Source organism: Calliphora vicina, chromosome 2 (assembly GCF_958450345.1).
Source record: "Calliphora vicina chromosome 2, idCalVici1.1, whole genome shotgun sequence".
In the NCBI taxonomy this organism is placed as follows: Eukaryota; Metazoa; Arthropoda; class Insecta; order Diptera; family Calliphoridae; genus Calliphora; species Calliphora vicina.
The window spans coordinates 11,774,091-11,789,393 of record NC_088781.1 but is presented as its reverse complement, the minus strand read 5'-3'; the positions used below and the strand labels follow the sequence as shown (position 1 = coordinate 11,789,393).

General features: G+C 29.2%; 1 protein-coding gene across 5 annotated transcripts in view; it reads right to left on the bottom strand.

Moving 5' to 3' along the window:
* Positions 1–14,555, bottom strand: part of Msp300 (Muscle-specific protein 300 kDa) — a 204,422-nt gene extending 189,867 nt beyond the window's left edge. For 2 of the 5 annotated variants that reach the window (XM_065499429.1, XM_065499430.1), the window contains exon 1: positions 13,554–14,555. In XM_065499429.1, coding sequence (XP_065355501.1) covers positions 13,554–14,409 — 856 coding nt within the window. In that variant the 5' untranslated portion in view covers positions 14,410–14,555. The remainder of the gene's footprint in view (positions 1–13,553) is intronic. The other 3 variants (XM_065499435.1, XM_065499436.1, XM_065499438.1) reach the window with 2 other exon arrangements.
* Positions 14,556–15,303: the final 748 nt, after the last annotated feature.

Genomic DNA, 15,303 nt, shown 5'->3' with positions numbered 1-15,303 from the left:
TCTAGAGGTTATTAGGGCCGAACACTGATTTAAAGTGAAAAGCCACTTTAACATAAAGCGTTAGAACTAGAACCGGTATGTATCTGATAAGTTGGATTCTCTCTAGGCATCATTCTTAATCAATCACTAAAAGTGCTACCTATTTTTATAAGAGTTCAGAAACATATCAGAATCAGTCACATTTCTCTTTCATATAAAGTGGTTGAACTAAAACAGGGACGAATGAAGGTTAACCATTTTTATTTTTGTCCTTTTTTATATTGAAACTTTTTGGTTTTTAGGGGAATTTCCTTTCCCCCTGCATCCGTGACCGAACTAAAAGCCCTCTACCGAGAAACCAATCATGTGGATAATTCTGTGGAAGTAAACCTCCGTCTAGGATGATATAAGATTATATGCAAAAAGTTTAACTTAATCGCAGTATCACTGTTAAACTTTGGTTACTCCTATCAAAACAGATGTTCAGTTTAAACATAGTTTAAGAGACACTTTTGTATTACAGAACTGATTAGAAAACCGGTATAAATAATCTATATATATAAAAATGAAATGGTCCATGTATGTAATGGCATCACGTGAGAACGGCTGGAGCGATTTGACTGATATTTTTATTCAATTCTAAATTTTCAGGAGATGGTTTGTAAAGAAAAAAAATTTAAAAAAATCCGGGTAAAACTCGGAAATTTGTTGAGTCCAGTAGTCAACTGTAATAAAAAAGCTCCCTAAAGTATGCAGTACAAATTTAGATATTTTATTTGCAAATAAATAAGAACAGGCAGGTGTATGTGGGTTGGAGAAACTTGAAGAACTAACATTAGTAAATGCTACCGGGCGAAGCCGGGGTAGCCAACTAGTTTTAAATAAAGAATATTGGAAAATTCATTTAAAAAACTTCTAAATAATTTATTATTTAAATTAAGTGTTTTTTGTTATTCCTCCACTCATTTTATTTATGAAACATTAACATCACTGACAACCGGTATAATTCGAGAGAGAGAGAGAGCTTTATCTTGTTGTTTATTGTTTTATTTAACATTCCAACAGTTGTTGCTCAGAATATGTACAATCTGAGAGTAGTTCATGTTATGAATGAAAAAGTTAGTACGAAAACGTACTTTTTTGTTGGTTCCAATAGCATATACGATTTAACACCACAATATTTAATTGTACCAGTTGTTGGTACGAATGCATAACAAAACCATCCCTAATAAGAATCTTACTAACAAACCTAAAATAACTACGATATTCAATAAGCTACAAAGATAAGAAATTATTGGGCTTTATAAAATCTTATCGTTCAATTGTATATCTATATATATTTGTATTTTAGTATACATTTTAATAGATAATGAAAGTTGTAGATTTTATATTTGGGGCATTTCATGTCAAGTGAACCAACTTTTGAAATCGATGTCTTCCGATCGGGATGAAATTTGCACCAAGGTTAGCTCTATTGGATAGTAACTCAGACACAATTTTTCAACAACATCGGTCGAGAACTCTCTGAGTTATAGGGGGTAAAATTTTGACAATTTGGTCAAACAGGGGTTTTTTCTTATCCATGTAACTTATTACCTATTGTTCTTAGCAAAATGTGTCCCAAATAGTATAGATAGCTATTTCTTCGATCTTTCGAAAAAAAATATTTAAAAAAAAAAATAAAAAATTTTTAATATTTTTTTTCCGAAATCAAAAACTTTTTTGAGTTTTTTTTAAAACACGTCCTTTTTTTTTTTTTTTTTTTTTTTCTTAAAATAAAGTTTAGATATTTTCCTTGAACACCTACTTGGTCGCTTAGTGGGATGCGAGTGGGATATCTATCAAAATAAATATTTTGTAACTCAAAACATAAAATTTTTGACTTTTTTTGCAAAATCAAAAACTTTGTTGACTTTTTTTTTTCAAAATGGACCCTTTTTTAATTTTTTTTTTTTAGGTCAAACAAAAGCTTAGATATTATCCTTGAAGACCCTTTTGGTCGCTTAGTGGGATGCGAGTGGGATATCTATCAAAATAAATATTTTTTAACTCAAGACTTACAATTTTTGACTTTTTTTTTTGCAAATACGATTTTTTTTCCAAATGGGCCCTTTTTTTAAAATTTTTTTTGTAGTCAAAAGAAAGCTTAGGTCCATTCCTTTAAGATATTTTTAGTCCCTTAGTGGGATGCGAGTGGGATATCTATCAAAATAAATATTTTGTAACGCAAGACATACAATTTTTTAATTTTTTTTTGCAAAATCAAAATTTTTTTCCAATATGGGCCCTTTTTTAATTTTTTTTTTTGCTGAAAAGAAAGCCTAGGTCCATTCCTTTAAGATATTTTTAGTCCCTTAGTGGGATGCGAGTGGGATGCGAGTGGGATATCTATCAAAATAAATATTTTGTAACAATTTTTTAATTTTTTTTTGCAAAATCGAAATTTTTTTCCAATATGGGACTTTTTTTTAAAAATTTTTTTTTGCTCAAAAGAAAGCTTAGGTCTTTTCCTTTAAGACCTATTTTGTCACTTAGGAAGATGTGAGTAGGATATCTATTAAAATAAAAATGTTGTAACTCAAGACATTCAATTATTGACTTTTTTTTTGCAAATTCGAATTTTTTTTCAAAATGGGCCCTTTTTTAAAAATTTTTTTTTAGTCAAAAGAAAGCTTAGGTCCATTCCTTTAAGATATTTTAGGTCCCTTAGTGGGATACGAGTGGGATATCTATCAAAATAAATATTTTGTAACTCAAGATATACAATTTTTGATTTTTTGGCAAAATCAAAAACTTTTTTGACTTTTTTTTAAAATGGGCCCTTTTTGTAATTTTTTTTTTTGCTATAAAGAAAGCTTAGGCCTATTCCTTTAAGATGGTTTTGATCGCTTAGTGGGATGCGAGTGGGATATATATCAAAATAAATGTTTTGTAACTCAAGACATACAATTTTTGTGTTAAAACATTTATTTTGATAGATATCCCACTCGCATCCCACTAAGGGACTAAAAATATCTTAAAGGAATGGACCTAGGCTTTCTTTTGAGCAAAAAAAAAAATTAAAAAAGGGCCCATATTGGAAAAAAATTTTGATTTTGCAAAAAAAAATTAAAAAATTGTATGTCTTGCGTTACAAAATATTTATTTTGATAGATATCCCACTCGCATCCCACTAAGGGACTAAAAATATCTTAAAGGAATGGACCTAAGCTTTCTTTTGACTACAAAAAAAATTTTAAAAAAAGGGCCCATTTGGAAAAAAAATCGTATTTGCAAAAAAAAAAGTCAAAAATTGTAAGTCTTGAGTTAAAAAATATTTATTTTGATAGATATCCCACTCGCATCCCACTAAGCGACCAAAAGGGTCTTCAAGGATAATATCTAAGCTTTTGTTTGACCTAAAAAAAAAAAATTAAAAAAGGGTCCATTTTGAAAAAAAAAAGTCAACAAAGTTTTTGATTTTGCAAAAAAAGTCAAAAATTTTATGTTTTGAGTTACAAAATATTTATTTTGATAGATATCCCACTCGCATCCCACTAAGCGACCAAGTAGGTGTTCAAGGAAAATATCTAAACTTTATTTTAAGAAAAAAAAAAAACGTGTTTTAAAAAAAAGTCAAAAAAGTTTTTGATTTCGGAAAAAAAATATTAAAATTTTTTTATTTTTTTTTTTAAATATTTTTTTTCGAAAGATCGAAGAAATAGCTATCTATACTATTTGGGACACATTTTGCTAAGAACAATAGGTAATAAGTTACATGGATAAGAAAAAACCCCTGTTTGACCAAATTGTCAAAATTTTACCCCCTATAACTCAGAGAGTTCTCGACCGATGTTGTTGAAAAATTGTGTCTGAGTTACTATCCAATAGAGCTAACCTTGGTGCAAATTTCATCCCGATCGGAAGACACCGATTTCAAAAGTTGGTTCACTTGACATGAAATGCCCCATTTATATCTTGATTAAATAGTAACAACTGAAGATTTGAGCAAACACATAGACTTTCAAGTCAAGGGCATTTATCAAAGGTTCAGAAAAAATTCTTTTAACAAAGGAAGTTTTAAAATTAAATGCCTCCAATGCAAAGATTCGAAAGAATTAATTCTTAATTCCATTTTCGAAATCAAAATAAATGTTATATCTTAAACATTCCGTTAATGAAATCATTATGAATTACTTCATAGGCTTAATTCTTTTGAACTTCAAATGTAGTGTATTCATTCCCTTGAGAAATCATTCTTTTTTAGAATTAATTCCTTATTGAATCATTCAAATTTTCTTGAATTCAAATCCATTTTAAAATAGCTTTAAAAATGTACTGATTAAATTTTTCTTAAATTCAACTCTATTACAAAAAGGTTTAAGTTAATTTTTTTAATTCATTTTGTAAATGATTAAAAACCAAACTGAATGAAGAAAAAATATTTTAATTCAATTTGTATTAGATTTGAATTAACAAAAATTTAATCACTCAAAGATTGAATAAATTCTGTTAGGAATTAATTCCATTATGAATTAATTCAAAGACGAATGAATTTTATTTAAATAAAATCCTTTGAATGAAGCAAACGAATAAGATGCTAGGAATGGGTTTATGGAAAGAATGGCTGACATTTTGTCATTGCGTTTGTAACACATCAAATTATTTGTCGCAAACACACATTACTATACATATGTATATATTCTTTAAAAGATTCTAAGACCATCTAGCTATGTCCTTCCGTCTGTCTCTCTATTGAAAACACGATAGGGCCCAAACGAAAGGAGCTAGATGGCTGAACTTTTGCACAAATACTCTCTGTTAATAAGGTTTGTTTTGAATCGAAAATGGATCAATGATTTCACCTAGATTCCATACAAATGTCCCCCAGGAATATTGTTTGAGGAACTCACATATGAGTTGAATGTTTAAATATTTATTTTAGTTGTTGAATGAATATTCAAAAACTCCACATCTGAGATGCTTTCTGAAAATAAAAATTGGTTTATTTTAAAAAATAAAGCAAAAAATATAGGTTTGAACTTGGAAAACGATGATGATGCAAAGACCTTGTGTCTCTTAACACAACTAGACTTTATCCTGGTTACAAAGGAATTGCTATAACAGATTTTATAGCTTAAATATCATCAATGCAATTTTGTAGTTTTATATCTTGTTACAAAGGCCTTTAAAAGACATTAATTTTTTTTGCAAAAAACAATAAAAATTTATTTACAAAATATCATGTCGATAAAGAACCAGTTTTTATCGTAAAATGATCAATTCTGGGGGCAGTATCGATATCGATATAGTAAAGTCTTTTTGTCTACAAACATTTCAGTCAGATGTCCTTACGTTTGCCAACAAACACATTTCACATTTCTATTAGATCCGTAAAAATATTGATTCTTTAAATTTTTATAAATGACGTCATAGTGTTATTATTGCCACAACAATAAACTTGAAAATATCTAAACTTGAGTTGGTGCATTCACATAAATATCTAAGTATGTACAATATATGATTTCTAGTTAAAGTTGTTAACCTCCAACAACAACAGCTAAAACAATGATAATATTATATTCATACATTTACTTACATATGTACATGAATACCTTCAATTACAGATCAAATTCATGAGTATGTCTAAAGATCCATGAACAAATTATGATCATAAAACACTGCACATTTTATGCACATACATACATAAATATACAATATTTTATAGGCAATCATACATAGAATGGTAACAGTACCAAGCTGTTAAGCAAAGTAATCAATTGCTTACTTTATACATCCCAGGTAATCTAACGTGAAGTCAATTGTCACCTAAGTGACTCTAAGTAATCTATAGTGTAGTCACTTCAAACGTTTTGTGAGTAAATCGTACAAACTGGTTTTATACAAATTGTGTTGATATAATTCTCATACAGTTTATTTTCTTTTAGATTAAGTATAACATAATTGTCACTTTTGTGTCTCTAAGTAACCTATAGTGTAATCACCAGGGAAATATGAAATATGCAGTAAAATCTATAAAATATGCTCTTAAAATTTAAAAAATATGCTCTTATAAAACAAACTTTTACATAATTTTTAACCAAAAAATATACTTTTATTTAATAAAAATCAATTCATTTCTAAAAAGGTAAAGTAACACAAAATAAACAAAAATAACATGAACTAAAACAAGTATAACAAAAAATAAATACAATATAAAAACAATAGGAACATAAGCTATGAAAAGGCCTCGAGAGGTATTTTTTGATGATATCTATATATGTATATAAAAATGAAATGGTCCATGTATGTAATGGCATCACGCGAGAACGGCTGGAGCGATTTGGCTGATTTTTTTTATTCGATTCGAAATATTCTGGAGATGGTTTGTAAAGAAAAAAAAATCAAAAATTCCGGCTAAAACTCGGATAATTTTTTTTTTTACTCCAGTCAACTGTAATAAAAAAGCCCCCTAAAGTATGCAGTACAAATTTAGATATTTTATTTGCAAATAAATAAGAACAGGCAGGTGTATGTGGGTTGGAGAAACTTGAAGTACTAACATTAGTAAATAGGTACCGGGCGAGCCGGGGGGGTCAACTAGTTTTATATATAAATATAAAGTCACTTCTTCAATTAAGGTTATTATTGCAATAAATTATAAAATATTGACTTAAATTTTCAAATAAAAATCGTTGTCTATTGGATCTGAAAACATTTTTATACATAGAAAATTTTCTTTCGACATCAACTGATTTATAGGAGCAAATTTAAAAGACAATATTTCTTTAACACTTAGTTAAGTTAAGTTGAATTAGAACTAAAATTTAATATTTGGATGGCGATATTATTAAAATAGTGCTTATTTTATATTAAAAAAAGCCATCTATCAGCCATCAATTTTGAATTTTAAATAAAGGAAGTAAAAACCTGTAACACAAAATAAGTAAGACAAAATTTGTTTTTGATAAAGTGAAAATATGCTATTAAGTATGACATAAATATGCTCTTAAACAAATATATGCAAAAATATGCAAAAATATGCACTAACAAATCGATGCCAAAATACTTAAATAGTTCTGAAACGTGTAAATATCTTATCCATGTGCTCATTACACTCACCAGAAAAAACATGCATTTGGATATTTTGGTTTCCCTGGTAATCACTTTAAACATTTATTTTTTACTGGACTTTAGAAATTAATTATTTTACCCACCAGAAGTAATGTATTGGAGAGTTGTGGGAGGAAGGTTTGTTTACAAGCAATCAGTTATTGGACTGTCTATGAGATGTCTTTTTCACTGACTATTTGAGGCCAATTAGATTCCGCTTGTACCCGTACTTGTTAAAATAACTAGTTATCTAGATAATCAAGTAACCAATTAGATAACTAGTAAGATAACTGAATCTATGTAACCGGTATGTGAATCTAATTCGTTGACTAATCCAAAAGCATCAATTGACCCCTACTTATTACATGCAAGTGTTAAAATAACTTGTCACGTGGCTATTTATGTAACAAGTTGTCACTCTAAATGATAGGTGAAATCACTAATTTGGGACTGTCTCCTAGAACTGCTGGGTATTGATTACTTAATTGGGTATTCAAGCGTTAAACGGTTAACCGATTAATTAATCCACCTTCTTGTTACCCCTAATTTATTTAAAATGTTAGTTAGGGCCTTTTAAGTTTTAGGTAGAGACCTGCTTTGTCAAACAGTTATCTTTGATAAATACATATAGCTGATGATATTATTGTGCACTTTGCAAAATATATATACCGCTTCAGTTTATCAGCGCCGGTATCAATGTATGTAGGGTTTAATATTTTATACGATTTACTCATAATTACTACTTATCTTATCGCTATTCTGGCCATAATAATTCTTTATGTTTTTTTGTTATTTTTGTAGCTGTTTTTGCGTGTAAAAGTGCAAGTGTTATTTGATCCCACGAAACTTGTTTAATGTGATTTTTATTTGAGAAACTAACCACAAACCCAGTGTACAGTGGGGACGATTGCAAACTCACAATATTTGGTTTATTAAAAGAAGAGGTTTGCATGTGAACTGAGGTTAGTTCGGTGATCTTTCTAATGCAGTGGTCGGCACTTATATCCACCTGGGGCCAAACATGTTTGGTTATTATTTACTTGTACTCAACAATTTGATATTAATGATGTTCATAAAAATATCAAATAAGAAATAAAACTCACAATAAATAGCTGAGAAAGAAAATACATAAAATGTTATTATAATTCATATTCCATGTTCTCTTCATGCCGACGACTGTTGTTATTATCATGACTCTAACGCCATATTAAGTGATAGGTCCCCTTCATATAAAGTGTTACAACTAGGAACGGTCTTTCACCCAGAGGATTTAGTTTAGAGAAAGTTTATTGTTCTCTTGACGCCGACCACTGTTCAAATGACGCCATATTAATGTATAAAGTGTTAGAACTAGGACCGGTATTTAAAGGAAATAGTTACCTAATTTGTTTAGAGGACATTTACTTCCCCTTAAGGTAATTTCTTTAATATCGAAAAAAATTATTGTAAAAAAAGTTCTAGAATTAGTTTATCCTTTATACAAAAATCCTTAATATATTAAAACAAAATCAGCTATAACGATTTCAAGTTACTGCATTTCAATTAACCTTTACGATACGTTCAGATTGATGAGGTCTTAAATCAAAAATTCAACAAAATAAAATTTATAAATAAAAATCAATTAAAATAAAAATGACATAATCTGTCATTTATTTAAACAAAAAAAAAACGAAAAACAAATGCGTTTGGCATAATAATGGTTTCAATATGTACGTTTATGCACATATTCACAAAAAAATATTTCATAAGTTGTTTGTTTAAACTAGATAACGAATAAAAATAATAAAACAAAATAAAATTGTTTGTTTTGCACAATATTTTTTAACTCAAACCATGTAAACACCTCAATGTTTTTGCTAAAAAAATTAAATCACTTTTAATTAAAATTTCAATTTAATTTTAAATTTAATTGTTAAACAAGAACATTATTCAAAAGACATTTTTCAATCGCAAAACAATTGACGATGATTAATGGCACAAGCTAGCGGGTGCTAAACACAAAAAAACTAATTTTCAATTTGTCGGTGTTTTTTTAATGATTTTCATTATTTTTGTTTGAAAACTTGTTTTCCTTTTTTTTGTTATTTCAAATTTTCCAACTGTATGTTAATGTTTGTATGAATGAATGAATGATTTTTCTTATATAATGTTAAAAAGATCACATCATTCAAACAAGGCGAACCAAACAATGATAGAAACTACAATTTGAGTTGATCTTTATCGACATATTAAAAAAAAAAAATGAGAAATGAAATCATTTTATTTAAATTTATGTAATTTTTTTCAAATAACGTTTTTTTTTCGTTACTTGAATTAAATTTATTGTTTTATATTTACTATAACTACATAAAGGTTGCATTCAGCAAATAATAGAACTAGTTGAACGCAACAAATTAATATGTATATTGTCGTGCAACGTTAAATGACATCATTGAGAGTAGTAATTCTATTAAACCGAAAATATTTTTAACTTTTATATAAATGGGAAAGGTGGCAAATGGCAATTGTTATAATAGTACATATTTGCCAATATATTTTAAAATTATACAATTGTTGCAAAGTCTGCTTTTACACAGGGCAATTTTTCATGCGCAAGTCTAGAGTTTATAGGAGAGAGAGGCAAGAAGAAAGAAGAGGGGTACACACTTGCTTGTACTGGCAAGTCTCTTCAAATTTATTTTGTTTTCTCATTTTCAATATGGCGTCTATTAGGTTTTGCCATACAAAATTGCTCACAGACTTGCTGTGTGTAAACAGACGAGCAAGTTTAAAAGGAAATCGACGAGACTTGCTTCAAGTAAACTTGCCCTGTGTAAAAGCAGACAAATGGCCTAGAAAAAATTGCTATTGAAATGCCACATATTGAGTAATTTGCTTTGTAATGACTGCTACATACTATCAGCATTACTTAGAATTTATTAGGTAATAATGTCATGAAAACAAAAAATAACAAAAATGTGTTTTCAATTACGAAAATTATCTATTCAATAATTTTTGTATTTGAAATTCAACCAATAACGAAAATTGTATATTCAATTGTCAAAATAATCAAATTCAATAGAAAATATCAAGAAATTTTGTTTTTGAGCAAATGAATACATGATTTAATTATGAAATAATTGAAACCAGTTCAATATGGGATAAATGTTTGAATTGAAATATAATTTTTTCTGTGTAATATTTCACAGTAGCGTTATTTCTCCTTATCTAAACTGTCAATACTCTCAATCTGATACTACTGCTGCCGCTTTAGTAAGGCAGTTTTGATTCCTCTATAATATGTATATCTCAGAAGCGGCATGTATCATAAAACTCTTCTTCTATTCTACACCATTTCCTATTGTGTTTCAGAAGTTTCTAATTGTATTTCAGAAAATTCCAATTCAATTTCAGAAATTTCTAATTATATTTCAGAAATTTCCAATTTAATTTCAGAATTTTTCAAATATATTTCAGAAATTTCCATTTGTATTTCAGAATTTTTAATTTATACTTAAAGAGTTTCTAATTGTATTTCAGAATTTTCCAATTGTTTTTCAGAAATTTCTATTTGTATTTCAGAAATTTAAATTGGTGTTGCTATTAGAATTTTCTGAAATACAAATGGAAGTTTCTGAAATACAATTATAAATTTCTGAAATATAAATGGAAAATTCTTGAATATAATTGGAAATTTCTTATATTCAATTAGAAAATTCTGAAATATAATTAGAATTTTCTGAAATACAATTGGAAATTTCTGAAATATAATTACAAAATTTCTGAAATTGAATGAGAATTTTCAAATTCAATTAGAAAATTCTGAAATATAACTGGAAATTTCTGAAATTAAATTGAAATTTTCTGAAATATAATTAGAATTTTCTGAAATACAATTAGAAACTTCTGAAATACAATTGGAAATGGTGTAGTCTTTCGGCACTTCCAATCAATTCTTATGCTACTGCTTTCGCCTTAGCTAGGCAGTGTAAAGAAGATACATATGTTCAGATTAAGTAAGAAGAACGAACTAGAGCGATCTCCCTTTGTATATATGTATATCTGAAGCTACTCTATCTTCAGAAGCCTGATAATAGATGGCGTAAAATGAACATATGCTGGATTGCAAAAAAAATTTAGTCCGAAAACTCTATCATCAGATGCCTGATACTAAATGAGCGGCAGAAATGCCACAACAAATTATACCGTATACAATGACTGGACGATCTAACTGAGTTGTCTGGATCTGCGATAGATTATCACCCCTATCGACAAAACATGTGAAATTTACATATGTTACCATGAAATATCCGTTTCCCTCGAAGGGAAAAATTGCTATCGTGATATTCCCATGAACTTTCCATTCACAATAGTTGATTTTGTTTGTAACAGATCAAGGCGAATTTATACAAGGTGGTGGTAGTTCTACAAAAACAACAAATGTTCTTAACAAATGTCAAAAAACAGAAATTAAACAAATATGTATTGAAACTAAATATAGTGTAGATAATTAAATAGTGAGGGCTTTACTTATTTATGCAAAATGTAAATATTTTGTTAATTAGCTTAGAATATATAGATATTGAAGTATAAAAACAAGCTTTGACAGGTGTTAGAACCAAACAAGCGATAAAAGAGTAATCAGCTGATTGACTGACTCCAACTTGTATAAATTCGCCTTGTAACAGATGTTTATTGTTTACAAAATTCCATCTACAAATTTCCTATGTTGGGGAATTTTTTTCACGTGAACAAAGTTGATGAACGAAAAATGAGAAAAGGTAATATATTTAATGTGAAATATTGATTCGCGATAGGGGTGTAGATCTACTAGATCTCAATTTCCCTAGTAATTGGACTTGATAGAGTAGCGCAATCTAATTTACTAGTAAGGTATGTCAAAGAGAAATCAATTCGAGTATATTTGACTAAATGCGATCTACCACTTGACTACAGCAATTTATCACTTGAACCAACCTACATATTTCCAATGACATAACCGGTTAAAATAAGGAGTTTATTAAACATATTTCTTGGTACTGAAAGTTTTAGCTGGGGAACTTCTGTACCATTAAATACTTCTGGACACTTCTTAAAAATTTAGGTATTTCGGTACAAAATTTTAATGTTCAGCGGTTGGCATTCTTATGCACCAAGTTGTAAGTTGTAATTGGTCATTTACAACATATTTACGAATATGAACGCAATTCTTAAAAATTAAAACTATGAAATAAAAATTAAAAACAATATATGGTCAGATTATAATAGAGAAAGAAAGCACATATTCCATGTTATCCTTATGCAGACCATTGTTATAAACCCATTATCACTATTTTGTTCTTATTGGATTTCCAAAGAGCATCATTACTCCAAAAAGTATTTTTTTTACTAAAACTGAACCAATTTCAATTTTTCATTCCTGTTCTAAATTGAAAAACAAACAAATATTTGACCGAAAAAGATACACACATTAAAGTGCGTTCACATAAAAGTTTATTTATATATTTTTTTTACGGGTAATGAAGTGCATCATGTCTACATTTAGCCTCACTTGGTTTGTATAAACACTCAAAAATAATTTTCTTTAATTTTCCCTATTTTTGTACGAGTATAATTAGAAATGTGTTTTTTATTTTCTTTTTGAATTTAAATATTGTTCTTATTTCACAAGAGTTGGAAAGCTTAATACAAAATAAAATACATATAATTTAAACAATTTCACAAGATATGTGCTACTGAAACTGATTAATGTTTTTATTTTTTATAAGTATTATAATAAATTCAAATTGAAATCATTTGCTTCAATGCAAAGGGCATTTAAAAGAAAGAAACAAATTGAAGAAAGAAAAAATGTTTAGAATACCAAAGAATATTTTATTAATTTTGTTAAATTATACCCATTAAGACACCTTCAGACACCTTGATTGTACAAATCAAATTTCCAAAAACGTCTATAAAGGACCTAAATAATGTGTCAAAACACATCCTAATATAAGGAGTGCATATGGAAGAAACTGTGCGAACCTTTAGGTTTATAACTTTGTTTCTTATCCTAATTGCATGTTCTTAAATTGCATTTTTGTTATCTGTGTTGAAAGAAGGCGATCGGATCACCCTAAGAAAGGCAAAGATGTCACATAGTTGCCCTTTTTTATTTCAGAGAGAGTGGAAATGTTTTGAAAACATGGCTTTTATGATAAAAAAAAGTTAAGTTACAAAAAAGGGCAACAATTTCACCCTAAGAAAGTGAAAACTTTCACATATTTGTCCTTTTTTTAATTCAGAGAGCCTGAGAATGTTGATATTCTTTTTATAACTCTAACATTTTACTTTTTGCACTCATGGCTTTTATGATCAAACAGTTAAGTTACAAAAAAGGGCAAGCAAAATGTTACCCTGTAAAAAGGCATTTGAGTCATCGAAAGGAAATTTAATTCAGTAAATTAAAGTTTGTCAATTATTTAGTGATATTAATGTATTAAAATAGTAATATTAGCACTTACCTTGCAATTGCAAAATAGTCATTTGATATTCGGCAAGTTTTTCATCAACATAATCTTGTGATTGATTGGCTATAATTTCAGCTGTTGATGGACCATATTCCTCTTCGTCATCATAAATCACATACGATTTAGGCTGTGGAGGCTCTAGCGGTACACCAACAAAGTCGTATTGATTTTGTGATTGAGGACGTTGTTGTTGTTGTTGCATCGATGGTAGAGCGTACTGTTGTTGTTGTTGTCTCGGATATTGTTGTTGATATTGTTGTGTTTCGTATGCATGAGACATCGGAGTTTGACGATTGCTGCCATACATGAACTCAGAGTTAGGTGTCTGACAGACAATCGGCGATGGGGTGGGCGAAAGTTGAAATGAACTCGCAGGATCGCCGCCATACGAATTTTGATGTTGGACGGGTCGGAAAGGCCTTGGACCATTGGCACCTGCATAGGCTGTAGGCGATGGGCAGACCTTTGGTGGCAGCTGTGTTAATGGCTGTTGCTGCTGCTGATTAGGATAGAAGGTGGGTTGAAACATGGGTGGCTGATAGGGAGCCGGCGACATGTTACCCGCCATGGGGGCTTGTTGAGGCCATTGAGGACGTGGATGTGGCATATTGTTAGTACCTCTAGTGCCACGCAAGTTGCTGGGTCCTGGTGACATGGCATGAGCAAATGGTGTAGGACTCATGGGAGCTGGTGAAGGCATTGATGGTCTGCGTGGCCCCGAGATAATTGGAGGGGGGCTTGGAGCCACCGGGGTCCAAGGGGATGGAGGACGATACATAAATGTTGAGGGCGATGCTACACGTGGATTCCAGCCACGTGGTCCATTTGGCGGCGGTTGCTGCCCCGACATGTTTGCTTTACTTTACTTTTTTATGCAAGCGCGCGTGTTTTTAATTAGTTTAGTTGTTTTGTAAAACGTTTGTTTCTTTAATATCAATTTAATTGTGATGAGAATTTATTTTATTATTATTTTTCTTAATGCTTTTTTAATTAACACTTAATTTAATCTAGTGTATGATATAAAAATATTTATTTCTGTTTCTTTTAATTCTCATTCATTTATTGTAAGAAAAAGCACTTGTCTGTCTCTTTAAACATTTTACACCAACATTACTTAATATAAATTCACCTTCAAATTGCATTTAATTTAAATTATTATTTTCACTTTCATTAACAACAAATTGCTATTTTAATTACAAACAAATTGCTAATTTAGAAACTAAATTTTCATAATTTTTCAAAATTTTTTAAATATTTTAATGAATTTTGTAAAAAGAACCGTGTTCATGTGCTAGTTTTGAATTCTGCGCAAAATAATCCATCAGGTGATAATAATCATTAAGTCATATTTATTTAAAAAAGAAACAAATTTTAAAAGTGGAAAAATTATGTCAGAATATTGGGTCATTTATTATATTTGTGTTTTTGATATCTCTTTATTTTTCCTGCCACCAAAAAAAAAATTCTTAAAAATGGCGCTGACGAAATACCTACATACTCTGCTTAATAACACGTTCTTTGTAGTATTTTGTCGTGTTTTTTGTTCTTTCTAACAACTGGGGAAAAATACAATACTACAACATACCTACTAAATATCTAAATACATATAAATTTATGTTTTTATTTTTCTTAAATCTTAAAAAAATATTTCAATATTTGAAAAGACAGTTGTCAAAAATGACCCTGAATGAAAGACACAAACAAATTCACAATATTTATACATATCTAATATATACTCTACATA